This window comes from Sturnira hondurensis, unplaced genomic scaffold, assembly GCF_014824575.4.
Source record: "Sturnira hondurensis isolate 20B ecotype Veracruz unplaced genomic scaffold, ASM1482457v3 Scaffold0000880, whole genome shotgun sequence".
Classification (NCBI taxonomy): domain Eukaryota; kingdom Metazoa; phylum Chordata; class Mammalia; order Chiroptera; family Phyllostomidae; genus Sturnira; species Sturnira hondurensis.
The window spans coordinates 20,439,269-20,460,004 of record NW_028073511.1 but is presented as its reverse complement, the minus strand read 5'-3'; the positions used below and the strand labels follow the sequence as shown (position 1 = coordinate 20,460,004).

Below are 20,736 nucleotides of genomic sequence, written 5' to 3'. Positions count from 1 at the left end.
AGCAAAGGAAATCATCAACAAAATAAAAAGACAACTCTCAGAATGGGAGAACATATTTGCCGATTGACATTCTCATTAACAGTGTGTAAGGCTTACCTTTTTTCCCCCATCCTCACCAACTTACCATCTCTTGTTCTTTTGATATTAGCTATTCTGTTACTTGTGAGGTGATACCTCGTTATGGTTTTAAGTTGCATTTCCCTGAAAGTTAGTGATGTTGAGCACCTTTTCATATACCTGTTGGGCATCTCTTTTGTCTTCTCAGAAAAATATCAATTTAGTTCCTTTGTCCATTTTTATTTTTATTTTTTAAGATTTTTAATTTTTATTCTATTACAGTTGTCCCAATTTTTCCCCCTTTGCTCTTCTCTGACCATCCCACCCCCTACTCCCATAGTCAATTCCTACAATGTTGTCCATGTCCATGGATCATTCCTACATGCTCTTTAACTAGTCCCTTTTCATTTTTTCCACCATTATTCTACTCTCCCCATCCCCTTTGGTCTCTATCAGTCTGTTCCATGTTTTCATGGCTGTGGTTCTATTTTATTTATTAGTTCATTTTGTTCATTAGATTCCTCTTATAGGTGAGATCATGTGGTATTTGTCTTTCATGGACTGGCTTATTTCACTTAGCATAATATTATCTAATTCCATTCATGCTGTCACAAAAGGTAGGAGTTCCTTCTTTATTTCTGCTGTGTAGTATTCCATTGTGTAATGTACCACAGTTTTTTCAAAATGGATAACAGACGTAAATATAAGTTTTGACACCATAAAAGTCCTAGAGGAAAACATAGGGAGTAAAATTTCAGATATTTCATGTAGCAATGTTTTTGTCAATATATCTTCTAGGGCAAGGGAAATAAATATATACATAAATGGGATTACATCAAATTAAAAAGGTTCTACATGGATAAAGAAACCATCATCGAAATAAAAAGGGAAACTTTCCCCACTTTTCAATCAGGTTCTTTGTTTTTTTGTTTGAGTTCCATTGGTTCTTTATATATTTTGGATATTAACCCCTTATAAAAATATTATTTGCCAATATTTTCTCCCATTCAGTAGGTTACCTTTTCATTTGAAGATTTCCTTTGATGTACAAAGGCTTTTTCATCTTATGTAGTACCACTTCATTTTTCCTTTTGTTGCCTTTGGTTTTGGTGTTTAATCCAAAAATATATATTTTCCCAGACAAATGTCAAGGAGTTTATCCCTTATGTTTTCTTCTAGGAGTTTTATGGCTTTAGATTTTACATTTAATTTTTAATCCATCTTGAATTGAATTTTATGTATGGTAAAGATAGAGATCCAGTTTTATTCTTTCCCATGTGGCTGTTCAGTTTTTCCAGCACCATTTATTAAAGAAATTGGCCTTTGCCCATTGAACACCCTTGGCTCCTTTGTAATAAGTTAGTTGACTACATATGTGTGAGTTTATTTCTAGGCTCTCTATTCTATCCCATTGATCTATGTATTTGTTTTTATAGCATAGCTTTTTCTTGAACTTGAATACTGATTTTAATTAAATTTTTGTATTTAGTCTTTATCTAACAAATATTTCTAAGAAAAATATTATAGTGCTAGGCATGAGGGGTACAGTGGTATGCATTAAACACGACTGCCCTCAGAAATCAGGAAGTCTAATGGGAGGAGACAGACATTAATCAAAAAACAAACAAATGTGACACTGCAATAGTGAGAAGTGTCTTCAGTAAGCAAATAGACAGTATTATAAGAGGGCATAATAGAAAGATCAAGAAAAGTTTCCTGGAGAAGTGACACTTGGTCAGGAATTAACCAGGTAATAGTGGGGAATATAGCTTTACAGAGAACAGAATGTGCAAAAGTTCTATGGTAGAAAGAAGATCTAGCAACTGTGGAGAATTTTAAAAGATATTAGGGCTTTTCAAAAAAGTAGAAGAATTGAAAAGAAAGCAGTTGAAAATTAAGGCTAGAGGAAAAATACAAAACTATTCAAAAGGTGGTTTTTTAATATTTGTATTGTTTTATTTTGCATGTCAAAAAGATAGTTGTGGTCAATGTGTAGGAATGGATTAGAAACGAATAGAAAAGATAGTTAGTGTAGGTCAGCTAGAAGGCAATGGCAGAAATGTAGGTGAGAAATGCTAGTAAAACTGAGGAAAGTGGTAGAGAGGTAGATAAGAGTAATGTTCATGTAAGAAACATGTTTAGGAGATTCCACCTACAGAATTTGGTGGCAGATTGCATGTGTAGAGTGAGGAATAAAAAGAAGCATCAAGGTTGATGCTTTGGTTTCAAATATGTAGAACAGAAAAAAAATTGGGAAATTACTCATTGTGTTAGGAAACACTAATAAATAATCAGATTACATAGAGATTATTTTGAGATTGACTTCATCCAGGCTGAGTTAAACATGAAGTTGAAACCTACAGGAGATGTCAGGTGAACAGCTGGATATATAATGCCTGATCTATGATAGACGTGTAAGCTGAAGACACAAATTGGTGAACCATCTGAGTATGGGTGCTAACTGAAGTTCTGGAAGTGAAAGAAATTATCTAGTAGTAAAAAATCAACAAGGAAAGGCAATGTGGCCCTTCAACAGTGTCTATGGTCTAGGATGGAGAAAAATAAATATCCAAGGGGTATAGAATAGTAACCAAAGAGTTAGGAGTAAAATCTGGAGAGAGCTGGGTTACAAAAACCTACAATGACAATAATATTTAACAAAAGGAATAGTCAATGATTCTGATGTTTCTGAAACAAAATGGCTATTGGATTATATTTAGAGACACGTGAGTTATTAATCACCTTAACAGGAGCTGTTTTGTGGCAGCATTGGAGTTGGAAGTCAGACTGGAGGGAGAAGAGGTATGAGTAAGAGTCAAAGAAATGGAAAAAGCAAATGTTGACACAACCTCTAAGAAATGTGTCAGGGGTAATGTGAAGAATATGAGTGCTCCAGTTAGGGTTTTCATTGATGTGATCATGGTGGTGGCAGTGCTGGTGATGGTTTTAACTAATGCAAAACGTTGGCTATGCTTCAAAGACAATGGGCAGAATACAGTTGGGAGTAGTTAAATGCACAATAAAAAAAAGTAAAATAAATAAATTAAATTTTCTGAGAAGATGGGACAATGAGATCCATAACATTATTAGTAGTACTATCTTGAAATTTTTAAAAAAGCACTTCTTTATTGTACCAGGAGAGAAAGAAACTAGGATGAGCACATACCATTAGGCATGTGCAATCCCATATTCTTTTCTCTGAAACAGAAAACAAAATCCTCTTCAGGTAAGTAAGGAGGCTACAGAAAAAGCATTTCAAGAGGTTCAAAGCACCTTCTAAAGACAGAAAGAAATCAAGTGCACTAGGTAGATATATTTGCATTTTTGATTAGTGTTGAGCATCCACTGGACTGTGATATGAAAATGTAGTGGAAACGATTGTACTATGGCTCTCTCCAGTAGTTTTTGGTTGGTTGGGTCTGAGAATCCACAGCTGGATTCTCTTTAAACAAGAACCAACCCCACCCTCCCCCAAAAGGCAAGGGATTTGGGATATTAACAAGAACATTCTTAAAATGATGGAAAATATGAAACTTTATGTATATAATGAGAAAAGAAAAAAAGAAAAGAAGAAAGCTTATGGTTTGGGAAAAAGTAAAGAGATCAACTCATTAAAAGACTCAATAAGGTCAGAGAACAGATGAGATGGGACCAGTTGCACAAGCAAACTGGAAGAAGGTGTGTTTGTAGATATGAATTAGTGATTTTGTCAGTGAAGCAGTTTCATCAGTAATGGGTCCAAGATGTGATTGTGAGAGTACATGGCTGAAATGCAGTGGAGACAGTTAGTGGAGATTATAGTGGAAAGACCTTAGAGGCCAGGTGTTGGAGAGGTCACCTACATGGTCACTGAAATCACCCAGGTGATTGTCACTGAAATGACAGAACCTCTGAACAATATGTGTTACAATAAAACTTTATTTAAACAATCAGGCAGCAAGTGAAATTTGACACACAGACCATAGTTTTACAACCCTTGGATAATAGGAATGAATTGGGGGAAAGGGGAATTGTTTAGTTTTTCTCAGGTAGTACATATAGCTGGAAGTACTACCTGAAATGATTTTAAGTGGGTAATGAAAAAACTTAAAAACTCTTAGTTGTGGAAAATTTCAAGCATATGTAAAATTATATAAAACAGTATCATGAGATCTCAGGTAGTAACCATACAACTTCAACAAGTATCAACTCACAGACCATCTTATTTCATTAAAACTCTCATCAACTGCCCCCTCACAGATTGCTTTAAAGAAAATCAGAGATATCCAATTCATTTCAGAATAAGTCTTTAAAAGATAAGGATGTTTTCTTATCATTTAAAGAATAAGTCTTTAAAAAGACAGAAAACTGTACTTAAACAATTAAAATTTAAAAAAGAATTTAAAAAAGAATAAGTCTTTAAAAGATAAAGAAAAAATAGCCATAATACCACTACCAGAATTTAAAAAAGAAAACCCAGTTGGGTCTTTAATGTTATCAAATATCCAGTTGGCCTCATAATTTTTATTTTTATATCTTGTTTAAATTAAGAGCCAAATAAGGTCAAAGTATTGCAATTATTTAATAAATTTTTTTAATCTGAAGACCATTTTACATTTTTTTGTAATGTGTTATTTTGAGTAAATTTGATTATCTACAGACTGATTATCCCCACAGTATGTACATTTTCCTCTTTCAGCTTTTTGTTAGATTCAGAGATTTGATCACATTAAGGTTTTTGTTTTTATAGTGTTTTTTGGCAAGAGTATATCATATATAATATTGTATAATTTCATCAGAGGCACATAATGTTTGGCTGAATAATATAAGCAGCCACTGAGGAATATTGCCTGGATCTATTAATTCATTATGGATTGCCAAATAGATGTTCTAATTCTATCATTCCTTCATTTATTAGCTGGATTATTTCTATAAAGAGTAAGCTCCTCTCATCCACCAGTTATTTATCTGAATAAATAGTACAATTTGAATGTGAAAAGCAAAATAGATACTTACTTGATTCTTTCCATTTACCAATTGTAAAAATAAATGGATTCACTAGCACTCTTAAATGACAGTATTTTGTGCTAAATGTCATGAATTCACATGAATTTAAACACATTAATGAGTTTTGATTCACTAGAGTTATTATGTTTATTATGCTGAAACTGTCCCATATATAAAAGCTTTAACCCTTCATGATAAAAGTTACAAAGACTTTCTGTTTTTCATCTATCCTTACTTTCTTAAGATAAAGTTTTCAGTGCAGAATAAAATGTACTTTTATGAAATAAAATCTATCACTTCTTCTTCTTGTTTGGGCTTGTTATGAATCATAGAAAAAGTTTCCCTTTTTCCAGATTATATAGAAATTCAGTCATGTTATTTCTAACAATTGCATTGTTTTTTTAATTAACATTTAAATTTGTAATATCAAGTTTCAAGCATAAAAAAAAGTACCTAGTTTTATATACATCCCTAATGGCTTTTTCTATATTTGCTAATTTTTTCTTTTCTGTGATTGTCTTTAGAAGTTCTCTGTTGACCTATTTTTCAACTCATGAGCCCATCTTTTGTGATTTCCAATAAATTTAAATTCTATCAAATTGCTTCCTGATGTTTGATATTATATTTTAGGTTATTGTTTTTGACAGATTTTTTAAAAATATTATTTAGATTTTTATTTTTATTTTATTTTTGCATTTAATTATTGTTCAAACACAGTTTTCTGTCTTTTACTCCCATCTCAGCCCACTTCCCCAGTGCTCCCCACCTCCCTTCCATTTCCACCCCCTTAGTTGTTGTCCATGTGTCCTTTATACTAGTTCCTGTAAATCCTACCCCTTTTCCCCTGAAATTCTCTCCCCTCTCCCCTCTGGTCCCTGTCAGCCTGTTCTCTATTTCAGTGTCTTTGGTTGTATTTTGCTTGCTTGCTTGATTTGTAGTTTAGGTTCCTGTTAAAGGTGAGATCATATGGTATTTGTCTTTCACTGCCTAGTTTATATCACTCAGCATAATGCTTTCTGGTTCCATCCATGCTGTTGCAAAGGGTAGTAACTCCTTCTTTCTTTCTGCTGCATAGAATTCCATTGTGTAAATGTACCATAGTTATTTGATCCATTCATTTACTGATGGGCACCTAGGTTGTTTCCAACTCTTGGCTATCGTAAATTGTGCTGCTATGAACATTGGGGTGCATAGGTTCTTTTGGATTGGTGTTTCAGGGTATATCTGAAACATGACTCTATGATATAACTGCATAGAGTATGATCAGATATAACTGCATGATACTGTACATAGAGAACCCTAAAGATTCCACCAAAAAACTACTAGAACTGATAAATAAATTCAGCAAAGTAGCAGAATATAAAATAAATTCAGAGATTAATGGAACTGATCCAAAGATCAGTTGGTATTTTATATACCAATAACAAACTGACAGAAAAAAAATTTAAGTTGCATTCACAATTTCATGATATCATGCAGTTATATCTGATCATACTCTATCATACTCTATGTACAGTATCATACAGTTTATATCTTAGGATATAATCCTAGCAGTGGGATTCCTGGGCCAAAAGGCAGATCCACTTTTAGTTTTCTGAGAAAATTCCATACTGTTTTCCATAGTGGTTGTACCAGTCTGCAATCCCATGAACATTGAACTAGGGTCCCCTTTTCTCCACAACCTCTCCAACACTTGTTGTTTGTTTCTTTGTTTATGATGGCCATTCTGACTGGTGTAGAGTGGTATCTCATTGTGGTTTTAATTTGCATCTCTCTGATAGCTAGCAATACTGAGAATCTTTTCACGTGTCTCTGGATCTTCTGTATGTCCTCTTTGGAAAAAATGTCTGTTCAAGTCCTTTGCCCACTTTTTAATTGGGTTGCTTGTCTTTTTAGAGTGGAGTCATGTAAGTTCTTTGCATATTTTGGAGATTAAACCCTTGTCTGAGGTATCATTGGCAAATATGTTTTCCCATGCAGTGGTTCTCTTTTTATTTTAATACTGTTTTCTATAGCCATGCAGAAGCTTTTAATTTTGATGAGATCCCATTTGTTTATTCTTTCCTTTATGTCCCTTGCTCTAGGGGACATATTAGTAAAAATGCTGCTTCCTGAAATATCTGAGATTTTCTTGCCAATGCTCTCCTATAGGACTTTAATGGGGTCATGGCTTATATTTAAGTCTTTTATCCACTTTGAATTTATTTTGGTGCATGGTGACAGATTTTTAATTCCTCAGTGACAACCTCAGGGTATAACAAAATTTATAAAAATGTAATACTAACATATTTGGATAATACATATCAAAATATACTTAACATATAAAGTAGATCACAAATACTAATGCCTAGCTAAGTCTCTGTTTAAAATAAATGCATGTAAGTACTGTGAATCAAAGGGTTGCTGGTTCGATTCCCAGTCAGGGTACATGCCTGGGTTGCGGGCCAGGCCCCCAGTATGGGGCACATGAGAGGCAACCACACTTTGATGTTTCCCTCCCTCTCTTTCTTTCTCCTTTCTACTCTGCCTAAAATTAAATAAATAAAATCTTTTTAAAAAAATAAAATAAGTGTATGTAAGTAAAACAATTACAAGAATAAAATAAAAAAGGCAGTATGCAAATATGGCGAAAATTGTGATGGTGGTATATTAATAATTTTACTTGGAAGTATTGTTATAGCTAAACATCTTTAACCATAATGGAAAGACTTTTTTTAAGTGAAGTGGTTGGAGTGATACTTGGAAGTAGCTGTGGATAGCAGGGAAGGCACTGACCCCACCTCCTGATCTTGAGGAAACAAAAGTACAAGGAAATAAACAAGCACTGTTTGAGAATGAGGTGGGGGAGATGTTCCCTCATGAGAAAGCCTGGTTTTAATTAGGGATAGGAAGAGAAAAGAGTAAAAAGAATAACTGTAACTTATGAGAGATTAAAATATAATGAAGTTCTAAAGGCTAGACGTAACATTCTCAAACTGAGATATACTGGTATACTGTTAATAATGAGAATGTTCATACTCCATGATTCATTAATTGTGCTTCTGGGAATTTTTCTGAAGTAGCTGAATGGTCAGGAGAAAGCTATTAGTATAAGAATGATCTTTGCTACATATTAATAGATTGTAATAGTCTAAGTAAAGCAAAAACCCAAAATGAAAGAGCATGGTTACTTACTCAATAGTTGAAAGTGACTAAACAAATGATGACGGGTATCTATGATGGAATGACATAAAGCCTCTAAAAATCCCAACCACAAATAGTTTAAGAATCATGCAAAACATTTTTTAATAAAAATGACAGGTAATATTTGTTGGTTCATAGGATTGCAAAGTATGAAAAACATACATATACAAAGAAGGTTGTATAAATATAAAAAGATTTTCAGGATTTTAGAATGATAGAGTTGTTTTCATTATAATTTATTCTTTGATGTCATTAGAGTTTAATCAAAAATGGATATATATGTGTATAAAAAATTTCCCCCCTCAAAAGACTATAGACAGATATTTATCTCACATCACTTTAAAAATACAACTACCTAATTTATTAATGATGCCTCCCCCGACTTCTTTTATATATTTTTCTGTATTATTCCTTCTTTGAAGAAATGTTCATAGGCTTTATAAATATAACTATGAATACAGGGAAAAGATGAGGAGTTGATAGTAGTTTGGTGGGAGGGAGGATGAATATACAAAGCATAGAAAATTTTGAAAGCTGTGAAGTTATTCTGTATAATAACATGACAGTGAACACATCATTATGCATGTGTCCAAACCCATAGACTGTACAACACCAAGGATGAATCCTAATGTAAATAAACTACACACTTTGGGTGATGATGACGTGCCAGGGTATGTTCACCGATGGTAACAAATGTGGGCTGTTGTGAGGAATGTTAACAGTGGGGGAGGTCGTGCAGGCAATGGGCCAAGGGTCACATGGGAACTCTCTGTACTTTCCACTCATTTTGCTGTTTTAGTTTCACAGACTTAGAAATATTGTTTATTAACATTTAAAAAGAGAGTTAGAGGCTAAGTTTCAATGTTTTATATTCTACCTGATTAAGTAAATGTGATCTGAAGACTAAAGCATGAATTTGCAAGTAAAGCAGAACATGTCAAATTATGAGCTGGATTCTTTTAGGACAGATTATCAATAAAAGTTATTATCAATAACTTTCCAGCGGCTCTGCTTTGCCATTTATATAGTAAGGACTATAATGGGATTTTGCCTTGTTACTCCATAGATACACCCTGAGGAGGGTGTATGAATCTTTTACTAAAATGGTTCTCATTCCTTTGATAAAAAGGGCTTTGTAAACCAATCACAGATCCATGTCTTTTTCACCTTGTGTTTTGTTACAGTTACACAGGATGAATGGAGAAGCAATAATACAAAAGAAGTAGAGCTGAATCAGACTCTGGAAATACCATGCTTTCAAAATATCACCTCAGAAATTTCCGCTGAGTTTGCCTTTGCATGGTTGGTGGTAAGCATTGCCCTTTTCAGTAGATAACTGCAATGATATTTAAATATTAATAAAGTAAAAATGAATAAAAATAATAATAGGGAAGGAAACATACTGGATGAGAGACAGGCGTGATGTGTTAGGTTGGGGAATGGCTGTGGCAGGGGAGGGGAACACTCAGCAAGCCTCTAGGTCTATGCATGCACTGATTTGGAAATGAGTTTCTAAAGGTTAGTTCCTGTTTCTGTTTCAAGCTATGCACCAAGCTCTGATTACAGAAAAGAGTATGATGCTGCCCGGGAGAGCAGCCACATCCAGTGGGAGCCCCTACTCATAAATGTTTGTTTTACAAGCAGCATATGCCAAGGGATAGATCCTCTTTTTTCAGAATACTTCCCATCACATCCTGGGAAGTACATGCCATTGCTTTAGATTGGGAAACACAAAGTCTAATGCTTATAAAATACAGCTGGAAACTGTACCTGGTAGAGGCAGGCCCTCTGTGACAAACAGCCACTCCTCAGCTCTAGTACTGCCACAGAGACCAGCAGACCCATAAAAACCATGTTTTCTGACTTCAAAAAAAAATCCAGATATCTGGATTTGTTATGAGAAATTTTCCAAGGCAAGCCAATCAAATGGCAGCCAGCTATTAGCCAATATACACATTAGACTTCTAATACTGTTGTTATATCAGAGGATAATGTTACTGGACTAAAGGGGTCCCTTTGCCTGTGCATGTCAAAGCCCAATAACACATGAACAGGAGTTTGCATCCATGAAAATAAGGATTTATTAAGACGGAGCATGCCTGGAGTCACAGGTAGCTCATGCCCAAAGACCAGGCTCCCCAGTGGCTTCCAGGGGATGAATTATAAAGGAGAAAAGTCATTAATCACTGTGACTAAAACAGTTAGGGCTGTGATCTGTCTGCTAGGTTGGTGCTAGGGTAGAGGGTCGCTGACAATTGTATCTGGAGTTGTTCTGTCTAACTTTGCAAAGACTTGTCCTGTGGGATCATTCTGCTTCCCTGGGTCTGGAGCTAAAACACAACTGAGGCCAAGATATTATGTTTAGTTTGATTGAAAACTCTGTCTCTGTAGTCAGTAGACCCAGGACCTCGTTCCTACGACTACAGGATGCTGACCAGAACCTCCTTGTCCTGAAGGCTTAATGCTTGAGCAAGGTGGGTGAGTCAGGATGCTGGATGAGACCAGTTTGAATCAATGGAAAAAAGTCAAAATAAAGGGCAGATTAAAGAAAATAAGATTTCTGCATGCTTACAATAACATAAGACCTAAGTATTATAAAGATAATTATAAATACTTCTTTGGGACTCTCTGAGCTTCCTGGACTTCCTGGAAGTCTATTTCCTTTGCCAGATTGGGGAAGTTCTCCTTTATTATTTGTTCAAATAACTTTTCCACTTGTCTCTCCTCCTCTTCTCCTTCTGGTACCACTATAATTCAGATGTTGAGACATTTAAAGATACCCTGGAGGCTCCTAAGCCTCTCTCCATTTTTTTGAATTTTTGTGTCTTCCTTCTTTTCTATTTGGTTGTTTCTTTCTTTCTTCTGGTCCAGGGCATTGATCAGAGTCCCGCTTTCCTTCCCATCACTATTGGTTCCTTGTATATTTTCTTTTATTTCACTGGGCATAGCTTTCATTTGTTCATCTAATTTGCAACCAAATTCAACCAATTCTGTGAGCATCCTGATCACCAGTGCTTTGAACTGTGCATCTGATAGGTTGGCTATCCCTTTGACACTTAGTTGTATTATTTCTGGAGCTTTGATCTGTCCTTTTGTTTGGGCCATTTTTTTTTTTGGCTCAGCACATCTGTTACATAGTGGGGGGTGGAACCTTAGATGTTTACCAGGGCAGAGCAACAGAAATGGAAATCACATGGAGGGTTAGCAATGGGGGAGTGGGAGGAAAGAGGGGGAAAAGGTACAGAAAATAAGTAGCATAGATGGTAGGTAGAAAATAGACAGGGAAGGGTAAGAATAGTATGGGAAATGTACAAGCTCAAGAACTTATAATTATGACACATGGACATGAACTAAAGGGAGGGAATGTGGGTGGGAGGGCGTGTGCAGGGTGGGGGGAGTGAAGGGGGAAAAATCAGACAACTGTAATAGCATAATCAATGAACTATATTAAAAAATCAGTTATAAGAAGATAATTATAAATATTTTTTAGAATTACATGAGTGTTCATTTAGATATCCCAGAATATGACTATACTTTTTAGATTGTCATCACAATAAAAACACAAAATTTTTAAATTCTCACAGAACTCATAGACTTTCATGAATATAGCAACTGATACAGTTTCCAAAAGACTGTATTTGTGGGATTTTTCATTTGTATCTCAAGTTACCTAGATTTTATGTAACTGTCTTGGAAACTAAATCCTTCATAGAAAAAGATTTCTGTGGTAATGTGGCAAATCCAATAAAACTGACCTGCAAATAGGCTTTAAAATAGAACCTGCAGATCGTTTTTCACTCTCTAGGTATTTGTTGAGTAGTCAGTAAGAGGAAAAGAAAACAAATTCTAAAGTAACTTTCTCAAACTGTGCCAAATTGTACGATGTCTCTTTGTCATCTATCAGAAGACATTTTTCTTACACGGGGTTTGTTTTCTGAAATATTAGACTTCCTGGGCCTTATGCCTGTGGTTAGTACAAGTCCGTTGTTCTTGACAAACGGGTACCATGTGGTTCTTAGGAAAAGACTGTAAAGGCGAAAGGACCTCAGAAGGGCAGAAACCACACCAAACAGGACAGTAATGGAAATGCACTTTCTATACCTTGCTTACATTTTTAATATTTTCCACCAACAGACAAAGAGTTTCCACCCTAATTATCATAAATTCAACTATCAATAAGAATAAGAAAGTTTAATAATAATGAAGTTTAATAAATGTTCACTGTAGAGATTCTTTGGTGGCTAGTGCGCCTTACCTTAACTTTAGGGCATGGAATCTATTTTTCCAAGTAAACGTAAAGCTATCAGCTGTGTGCCTCTGAGCATCTCCAGAACAAAAAACCTGTCACTCACTTCAAAAATTCCTGGCAGTTGGCACAGGGCTAGAACCCAGACACTCAATGCATAATTGAATGGATCGCTTTCTCTTTGTCTCCTGCCCCTGCAGCTCTATTCTTGTCCTCATAATAAATTGATGGTCACTAAATTGATGCTGGGTATTTGATCAGTTAGTGATTAGGAGCTCATTAAGTATCAGTGACCAGATAACTGAAAAGACATCCTTATCTGGTACTTTTCTTTAAAGAAACTAAGAAGCCTAAATAGACATCATCTTTGGATCCTGCGAGAGCAGTTAAGATAAATGAGGGGCAGAGTGTGCCCTAAGGTCACACACAGAGAGGCTGAATTCTAAACTTCTGCTGGAACCCCAAACCATGCGGTCACTTTAACTACTGCATCGTGATCCAGACAACTGGAGGTATCCTTCTGAAAGAAACCTCCCTTCAAAGGGAATATTATATTGGCAAATGTGCTGATTAAATTCCTACTGTGCATTCCATTTTTAAATGCCAAAATCTCTTTGCTCCTCTGATTTACATCCGTGCTCCTTGCTGTCGACAGCTGCAGGATTCAACGAGTCTGATATGAAATTATCTAATTTCCTCGTATTAAGAAATAAACTGCAGCTTTTTTATGTCATGACTTACACGCCTGCAGAGGACATAAATATCCTCTCCAACTATATTTTAGTTCTTTAATCTCGTGTTAAACTAGCTGTAGCAATCATAATGATAAGCCAGTTGGTCTCCCAAACATCATATAATGAGACTGTTAGAGAAAGATGAAAATGTAGAGGCGCAAAGATGAGCTCTGGAGGGCAGAAACCTGCGATACTGAACTCAGTATCTCCAGGAAGCTGCACACACTCCCACTTCAAGTCTGCATTAAATCCTGGAAACTATTTTATGAACTAAAATTATTTTAATCTCGGTCACTGGAAAATAAAAGTAATGTCTTCCTAGATGGGGAGTTTTATAGAATCTCATCAAGCCAGTTATGACCCTCCTGGAGAAAGTTATTATTGGGATTCTGTTATCATTAGAAAATTACTATTTGGTGTATGTATCTGATCCCATACTAAGGCTGGACTAAATGAGTTCATAGAGTGGCTTCTTGGCACTTTCCAGAACTGTGACTACTCTGACGTAGGCAAGTGTCAGGCACAAATCGACAGGATATCCAACACTGGCCTAGAATGAGAGGGAACTAAGGAGACACAAAGAGTTAATCTTTCAGTGGACACTGAGGGTCTGTGTGAATGGTGGAGTGATGGATAAGACATCACAGGATACATGTCTGCTTAGATGGGATGCAGATGGTAGAGAAAGGACAAGTGAAATCTTTCCCATTTTATGTCAAGGGCCACAGACATATAGGCATCAGGAAAATCTGCAGGCTTCTTCTGAGAGCTTCTTCGAGGGCTTTTCTTCACAGACCCAAGAAAGCATATGAAATAGAGAAGCCACACACCCCAAATGAACTCTGATCTCCAAAGTTCAGATGAATATTTACAGCCTGCTGTTCGTGTGTCTTCTTTGAAGGTAGCTCCAACACAGAAATAAGGGCAGAAGGGGCAGGACCATGACTGAGGTAAGGAGGAAAGGAGATACCTACAGGGCAAAATTTAAGGGGGCACTCACCCTCAGGTGCTTAGCCTGCATTTACAACACTGAGAGTGAGTGTCTCCTTAAATTATGTGACTTAGGAGTCTCCTTACCTCATCCTAGTCTTGGCCCTAACGTGAGACCTTTTCTAAAGTAATGCTGGGAAGAGAGGGCAAACTATAATCATCCTGTTCAGCTGAAAAATTTAAAAACAAAGCTTATAAAGCCTTCTCAGCATATTTTAGCACTAAGATTTGTGAACCTGAAAGGAGAATGATGATCTGCCATAGCCCCCAGTGCTGTGTCCTTCAAATCTCACCTCAGACGTGCAGCTTACACAGGGTTACAAAGGGGACGGCTTAATCAGAAGAGCAGAAAGTTTTTATTTATATTAGGAGGAGGTGACAGAAGTTTTTAACTGGAAGTCAAGTATAATGATATTTTGTCTAGTAACATACTAAATACCTCATAATTTCAATTCTTTATTCATAATCTCTATTTTTACAAGATATAAATGAGTTAATGCTTGTGGAATACCTGACTCCGCGCTGGCACAGTTGAGTGTCAATAACTGGTAACTGTTTTTCTCACAGGAGGGTAATGGAACCCAGGAAACGCTCATCACCCAAGGTCAGCCTGTCAGCAATTCTACGTCATTTAAAGACCGAGTCAAGCTAGGGGCAGACTATGGACTCTACCTCTCTCCAGTCCAAATCCATGATAACGACCGGAAGTTCTCTTGCCACGTTACAATCAGGCCTGGCAAAACCTTGAGGAGCTCTACCACGGTCAAGGTTTTTGGTAAGAGTTTTTGTACTCTGCATGCCCCGCCACCCTCCTGGCAATGTTGCCTGCCTGCCTTCCTTCCCTGGAGAGGAAGCAGCCTGTTTCACCTGGAGTAGCCGTGAGAGGGTAGCTATTCCAAAGGCCTGTTTATCTTGATATTCGTCCTTTGTGTTGGGGGTGGGGATGAGGGTAAGAAGTAAAACAATGATGATTCAGTTTATAGACTGAAATCACACAGAAAGCTGTACGTTGGTCAGTTTCCTGGTAACCACTCCCTTATTTACAATTGTAATGTTTCCCAATAATACTAGAAATCTCTTTAACTATAACTGCTGAAGTGTAATTGCTTAATTGTCTAAGTGTCCAAGTTGCTTGCCAGAGCCGGACAGAATAAGGCCAGTGTGAAGAAAGGAAGATGATAAACACAGGGCCAGAGAAGCTCTGCACACCCTCACCCTCATGCTGCGGCTGCCTGTGCTGGTCCTCCAGCAAGGAGCCTGTGGCGTCCAGATTTGGGGGGGAAATGTGAAAATTCTAGTTTGCTCAGTGATGCAAGGAAATATGAGTCAACAGAATCCTCTAGCTTTGAATATTTTTTCATCTCTGTGACCAAGAACTGTGTTTTTTAAAACAGCATTTTTCAATTGAGGCAAAGAGAAGAGCAATATGTCGATGAGCAATTAATCATTTTTGGAAATGCTGTAAACAAAAAGAAATTAACTTTAAAAAACATAAGTCATGAATGGCAGAACAAGTTAGGAAAATCTTTGCTTTTACTGTTACTTAGAATCTTATTGCATTATTATTAGATGTCAGACAATTCAGTATTTTAAAGGAAATGCCAGCCCTGTAGCTCATAAAAATAGAGCAGCTACAGCAAAAATTAGTGCAGTGTGAAGCCTCTGGCTTATAGCTTTTCCTATATTTCTCTCTCTGGCTCTCATCCTCTTCTTCCTGCCCTCCTCCCGCCCCCACTTCCCTTGGTCTCCAACTCTCCCCATGGATAGGCTGGGAAATGACCCCTTGCCTCTAATGGTCAGGTTCCTTAGGAGCCTAAACAGTGTCCTATGGAAACTTGTAAAAGACTGTTCATCTCATTTATCGATTATTACCTCAGCTCTCTCACCAAGGCATGACTGTCTTAGCACAAACATCAAACTGGTTCATCTAGCCTGACTGTTAGCAAATCAATGAAGGCAGCTATCTGGGATGTGCAGGGAAATATCAGTTCTAAGTAAGGCAAACCATATTCCATTTGACTAAGGGTTTTTGCACCATAATTTGATCTAATTGCCTTGTCAACAGTGAAATTGTGTCAGTATTTCTTGGTCTTAAGTGCTTTTGACTCTCACATATTACTATTATCAACCTGCCAGTCTATTCATCTATCTTAACGTTGTTGTTTCTTCTTTGAACTCCTTTCAGTAGATGCTTAAAAATACAAAACCCTGTCTGCTTGTTGATTGAATTAGATTTTCCCTGCTTCCTGGGCTTTCTCCTTTAGTGAATGGGCTGGCTAGGTTGTGTCAGGATAGTCTCGTCTAGTCTTGAATGTATTGGGTGCCACCTGAACATATATTATAGTGGCCCGGGCACAGAAGGACAGTACATGTCTTATTCGGAACTCATTCTGCATCCCTTGGTGATTCCTCAAGTAGAATGAGTCAAGAATGAGAATACGAAAACCTTAAATATCCAAGTGTACCACAGACCCATTCTACATGCCCTGGATCCAGCTTATTTCCTCTTCCTGGACAATGCCTTCATTCTCTAACATACATGCCTTCACTCCCCAACAGACTAGGGATCAGGAGCTTGCCCAGCTTCCCTGTTGCTTCCTGCATCTCCCTTATTATTCTCCCTTTACTTTTCTTAGTGGGAAGTCACGTACCATTACAAATTTGCTCTTCCCCAATCCTTGGCTCTGCACCTGATTGTCCTGACCCTCAAAAAGAATCTCCAACAATCCTATGACTTAGTAATTGTTCTTCCTTTCACATCCTTCCTTCTACTGGTATTTGTTGCTAATGGGAGGTCAGAAATACACCTTTCATTGGTGTTCTATGATTATATCTTGGTTTTGGTTCCCCTGAAAGAAAACAGTGAGGCAAGGACGTGAGTTGAATTTATTCATTTGAGAAATAATCCTGGGAAATATAATAATAAGAAGAAAAGGAATAGCAGAAGGGAAGCTAAGAGAATGAACGTGATCAAGCTGTGAGCTTAGAGCTCAGTCCCTGGGGAACTCTGGGAGAACATGCACCAGAGCTATCCCAAAGGAAGACCAGGAAGCGGGGCTATTAGCCACCAACTCCCCATCTTTTATCGCTGTAAACTCTCTGGGACTTCTAGTTGGCCCTACTTGTGGACTCAGTGTTCTCTCCTAACCCCAATAAATCCTTAGGGGAGAATCACAGGTGTGCCTAGCAAGAGGCCTCAGCAAGTAGAGGTAAATGACAAGTGGGTTGGCAGGCAGTAACAGCACCTGCGGCGCCGTCTTACTGTTTCCTCCATTGCTTCATAGGTGGCTTTGTCTGCTGCACTCCAGAACTTACTTAAAACAATTTAAGTTCAACATGATGTACTCATTGTCTACTTTGTTCTGGGCTTTGTTAAGTGCTTGAGAGGAAGAGATGAATAAAACAGCCTGGCTTTGAGGCACCTACAAACTAGCAGGGCAACAAAATCACTGAAAGAGTCCCTGAATATTTTCTAGTGCCAAACAACTAAAACATCAAGTGTTTTTCACATTCTTTTCAGAGGCATGTAAATTACACTGTATTTACAGGCCTTTGAACATGTGGGCTACCCCTTTTTACTTCCTCCCGACCCCCTTCCCCTCCCCTCCTCCACTGTCCCCATTTCACCCGACTCACAGATAATCATCATTCAAGTATCAGATTTTTCATCTTTCAAAAGCTTCCTCTTATTCCCTGAGGTTGGGTTAGCAGCTTCTCTTAAAAGCATTTTTTCAAATCCCACATGTCCTCAATTATGGTACTTATCTGTGTGTTCTAATTTCTAGTTTGTCTGTATTTTTCATGAGAATATAAATTTCTTGGAGACAGTGAAGATGATTTGCCCACCTTTGTTTCCTAGGAATCTAAAACAACAGGTGTTTAACATCTGACAAACATGAATCTTGCACACACGTGCACCCATGCACACATGTGCACACATGTGGCCAGGTAACATGGAGTTCCCTGTCACTAACTGTGTTTTCTTTGCCTTTAAGCTAAGCCAGAGATCTCCATGATTATGGAAAATAACTCCATGGGAAAGGTGAGTCACATTAAAGCCTTTGAAAATCTGCAGTATAACATGCCAAGGTGTGTCAGGTCACATTGTTGCTCAGAATGTTTTTTCAAAAGATCTTTCTCCTTGGCCCTCAGCCAATTAATTCCTGGTGAGGAAGAAGGGAAGCTGAATTGCTTCTAGAAACCTAAGGGGAATTCTTATTGTCTGACTTTAGACTCTCAGAGCATGTGATCTGTGATCCCAAGTCCTTAAAATTTCTGGAAAAAATAGTCTCAATAGCTTAAATTTCTATTTTTTATAAAGATTGAAGCAGATAGTGAAGGAAAAGTAGGGCAGAGAGCAGCGTGAATCCTGGTGAAAGAATGAGTTTTATGCTCGGCAGACATTTAATTTGTTCAAAGCCATTTCCTGTACCAGCTTTCCCATTGTTTTTATTTTGAAGTTAACCAGAAGAACCCTGTCCTTATATACCCCTTCAGAACCTGGGCTATTTCTTAGGCAGTAGGAGACCAGGCAAGAGAAAAGGGAAAGTGAAGTAGGCCCCCTGACTTCAGTTTATAGTAGATAGTTCCCAGGCTCTAATCACTGGAATCTGAGCTCTCTTGCCAGCTCTTCCTCTTGCTGGCTGTGACCACGGGCAAATTATTTCATATCTTTGTAGTCAGCTTTCCCACTTATATGAAGGGGATAAGACAAGTAGTTGCACAAGTATTGTTGCGGTTTTTAAAACAATGTGTGAAAAGTTCTTAGTATATAGTGCAGTGTATATTAATTGCTCAATAAACGTTATTTTATTGTTTTGTTGCTATCACTATTGTGTGTGTTAATCAGCTGTCTTGTGGCATTATAATTTCATTCTAGCTTTTCAAAACTTCAAGTAGAAGAAATATCCACACTAACTCTCAAACATTTTCTATCACATGGGATGAGAGAAAATTATACTCACATTCTGTTTCATTTCTAGTCCCAAGAATGTTAAATAACTTATGATTCCTAGCCCTGCTGACTATCAGTAATTTAATTTGACAGTGGAATACAAATCCCCATTGTATTTTTAATAACGTATGAACTCTTTAAATAGCTCAGACTCTGTGGACTGGTGTCAAATGAGTTTATTTATGCATTATCCAAGTATTTGTGTCTTTTGTTGATTTTATGTATTAGTCTTTAAGATAATTACCATTGTAGTTCTGAGCATATAGAAAAAGATTTTAAATTGTTCTGCTACAAATAATTTCTAATTTTAACAGTGGGATTTATTTTAATAAGTTAAATAAAACAAAAACAATCTAATGGTACAATATTTGGTAAGTGTTTTTGTTCTGAGGATTTTTTGTAGGATCTTGGTGTCAATGCTTTTGGGTAATATGTACTCAATCAGGTATGTAACCATAAAATTCAACCCAAGAATTCTAGTTTCAAAAGGAAGGACTTGGTCTTCCATGTTATCAGATTTCCTCTTCTGTACCCATGGGGTACTTTGCCTTGGGGCTGAGAGGGAAAACCATAGGCCAATCCTTCCTGGGGAATTAATGAACACTCTCTCACCAAATCCGCATAACCAGCTACAGGACACAGCTTGTCTTTGGATCTTTTAACATCCTGCCGAACATTATAGATTCCTCATGCTAGTATTCTTATAATCCCCATTGTATTTTAATAACTTATGAACTCCTTAGATCCTTTTTACATACTTTTATTCTGAGATGCTCCCAATGAGCCTCCAAAATAGGTAGGGTACCTGGCATTTTATACATGAGAAATCGGGACTTGGAGAGTCTGAACCACTGGCTGAGTCACTAATAAAGGGCCCAGCTGGGATAGAACTTTAGCATGTATATTCAGGCCAAGGAGCATAATAAAAGGAGTCAGCTTCAGGGGCAGGTAGGGCTAATGTCAAATCCTACTTTAACCACTTACAAGCTACATACCCTCACCAAGTAGTTAACCCCCATGAGTCTCAGCTAACTCATCTCTAAAATTGGGGTCATAATAAATATTTCACAGAATTCTTAGGTGAATTAAATTTATGCACAGTAATGAAGTACATGACACAGAGTAAATGTCTCAGGCATATTTCTTTCCTCCCCACTATTTATCATTCACTCACTCTCTCTCGCTCATTCCTTCCTCTGCATTTATATTCATAAATCTACTATGTGATTGATTCTAGGAGACAGTATAGGATAATGAAAAAACAGACATAGATGTTGGAGTCTGATAGACTTGGGTTGAATTCTTACCCATCGCTTACTAACTCTGGCCCCTGGAATCCCAGTTCTCTAGCTTTCTTGTCAGTGAGCAGGGACAGCAATCCCAACATCACAAGGGTGTTGTAAGGATCCAATGAGAGAACATATGCAAAGAAGCTACCACCTGGCTACCATAGTGTTGGGCAGTGGGAACTTTCTACCCCCTCCCTTCATTCCCCAGAATTACTAAGTCAACATGCAGGTGTTAAATGCCTACTATGTGCTACATATTCACCACCCCAGCAGAGCTCATCATTGTTAGAACAAAAG

The 20,736-nt window shown here is 37.2% G+C and overlaps 1 protein-coding gene across 3 annotated transcripts in view; it reads left to right on the top strand.

Annotated features, from left to right (window-relative positions):
• The window catches only part of CD96 (CD96 molecule), an 86,124-nt gene that overhangs the window by 9,146 nt on the left and 56,242 nt on the right, over positions 1–20,736 (top strand). For all 3 annotated transcript variants that reach the window (XM_037055493.1, XM_037055483.1, XM_037055477.1), the window contains exons 3-5: positions 9,411–9,535; positions 14,764–14,971; positions 18,192–18,238. In XM_037055493.1, coding sequence (XP_036911388.1) covers positions 9,411–9,535; positions 14,764–14,971; positions 18,192–18,238 — 380 coding nt within the window. The remainder of the gene's footprint in view (positions 1–9,410; positions 9,536–14,763; positions 14,972–18,191; positions 18,239–20,736) is intronic.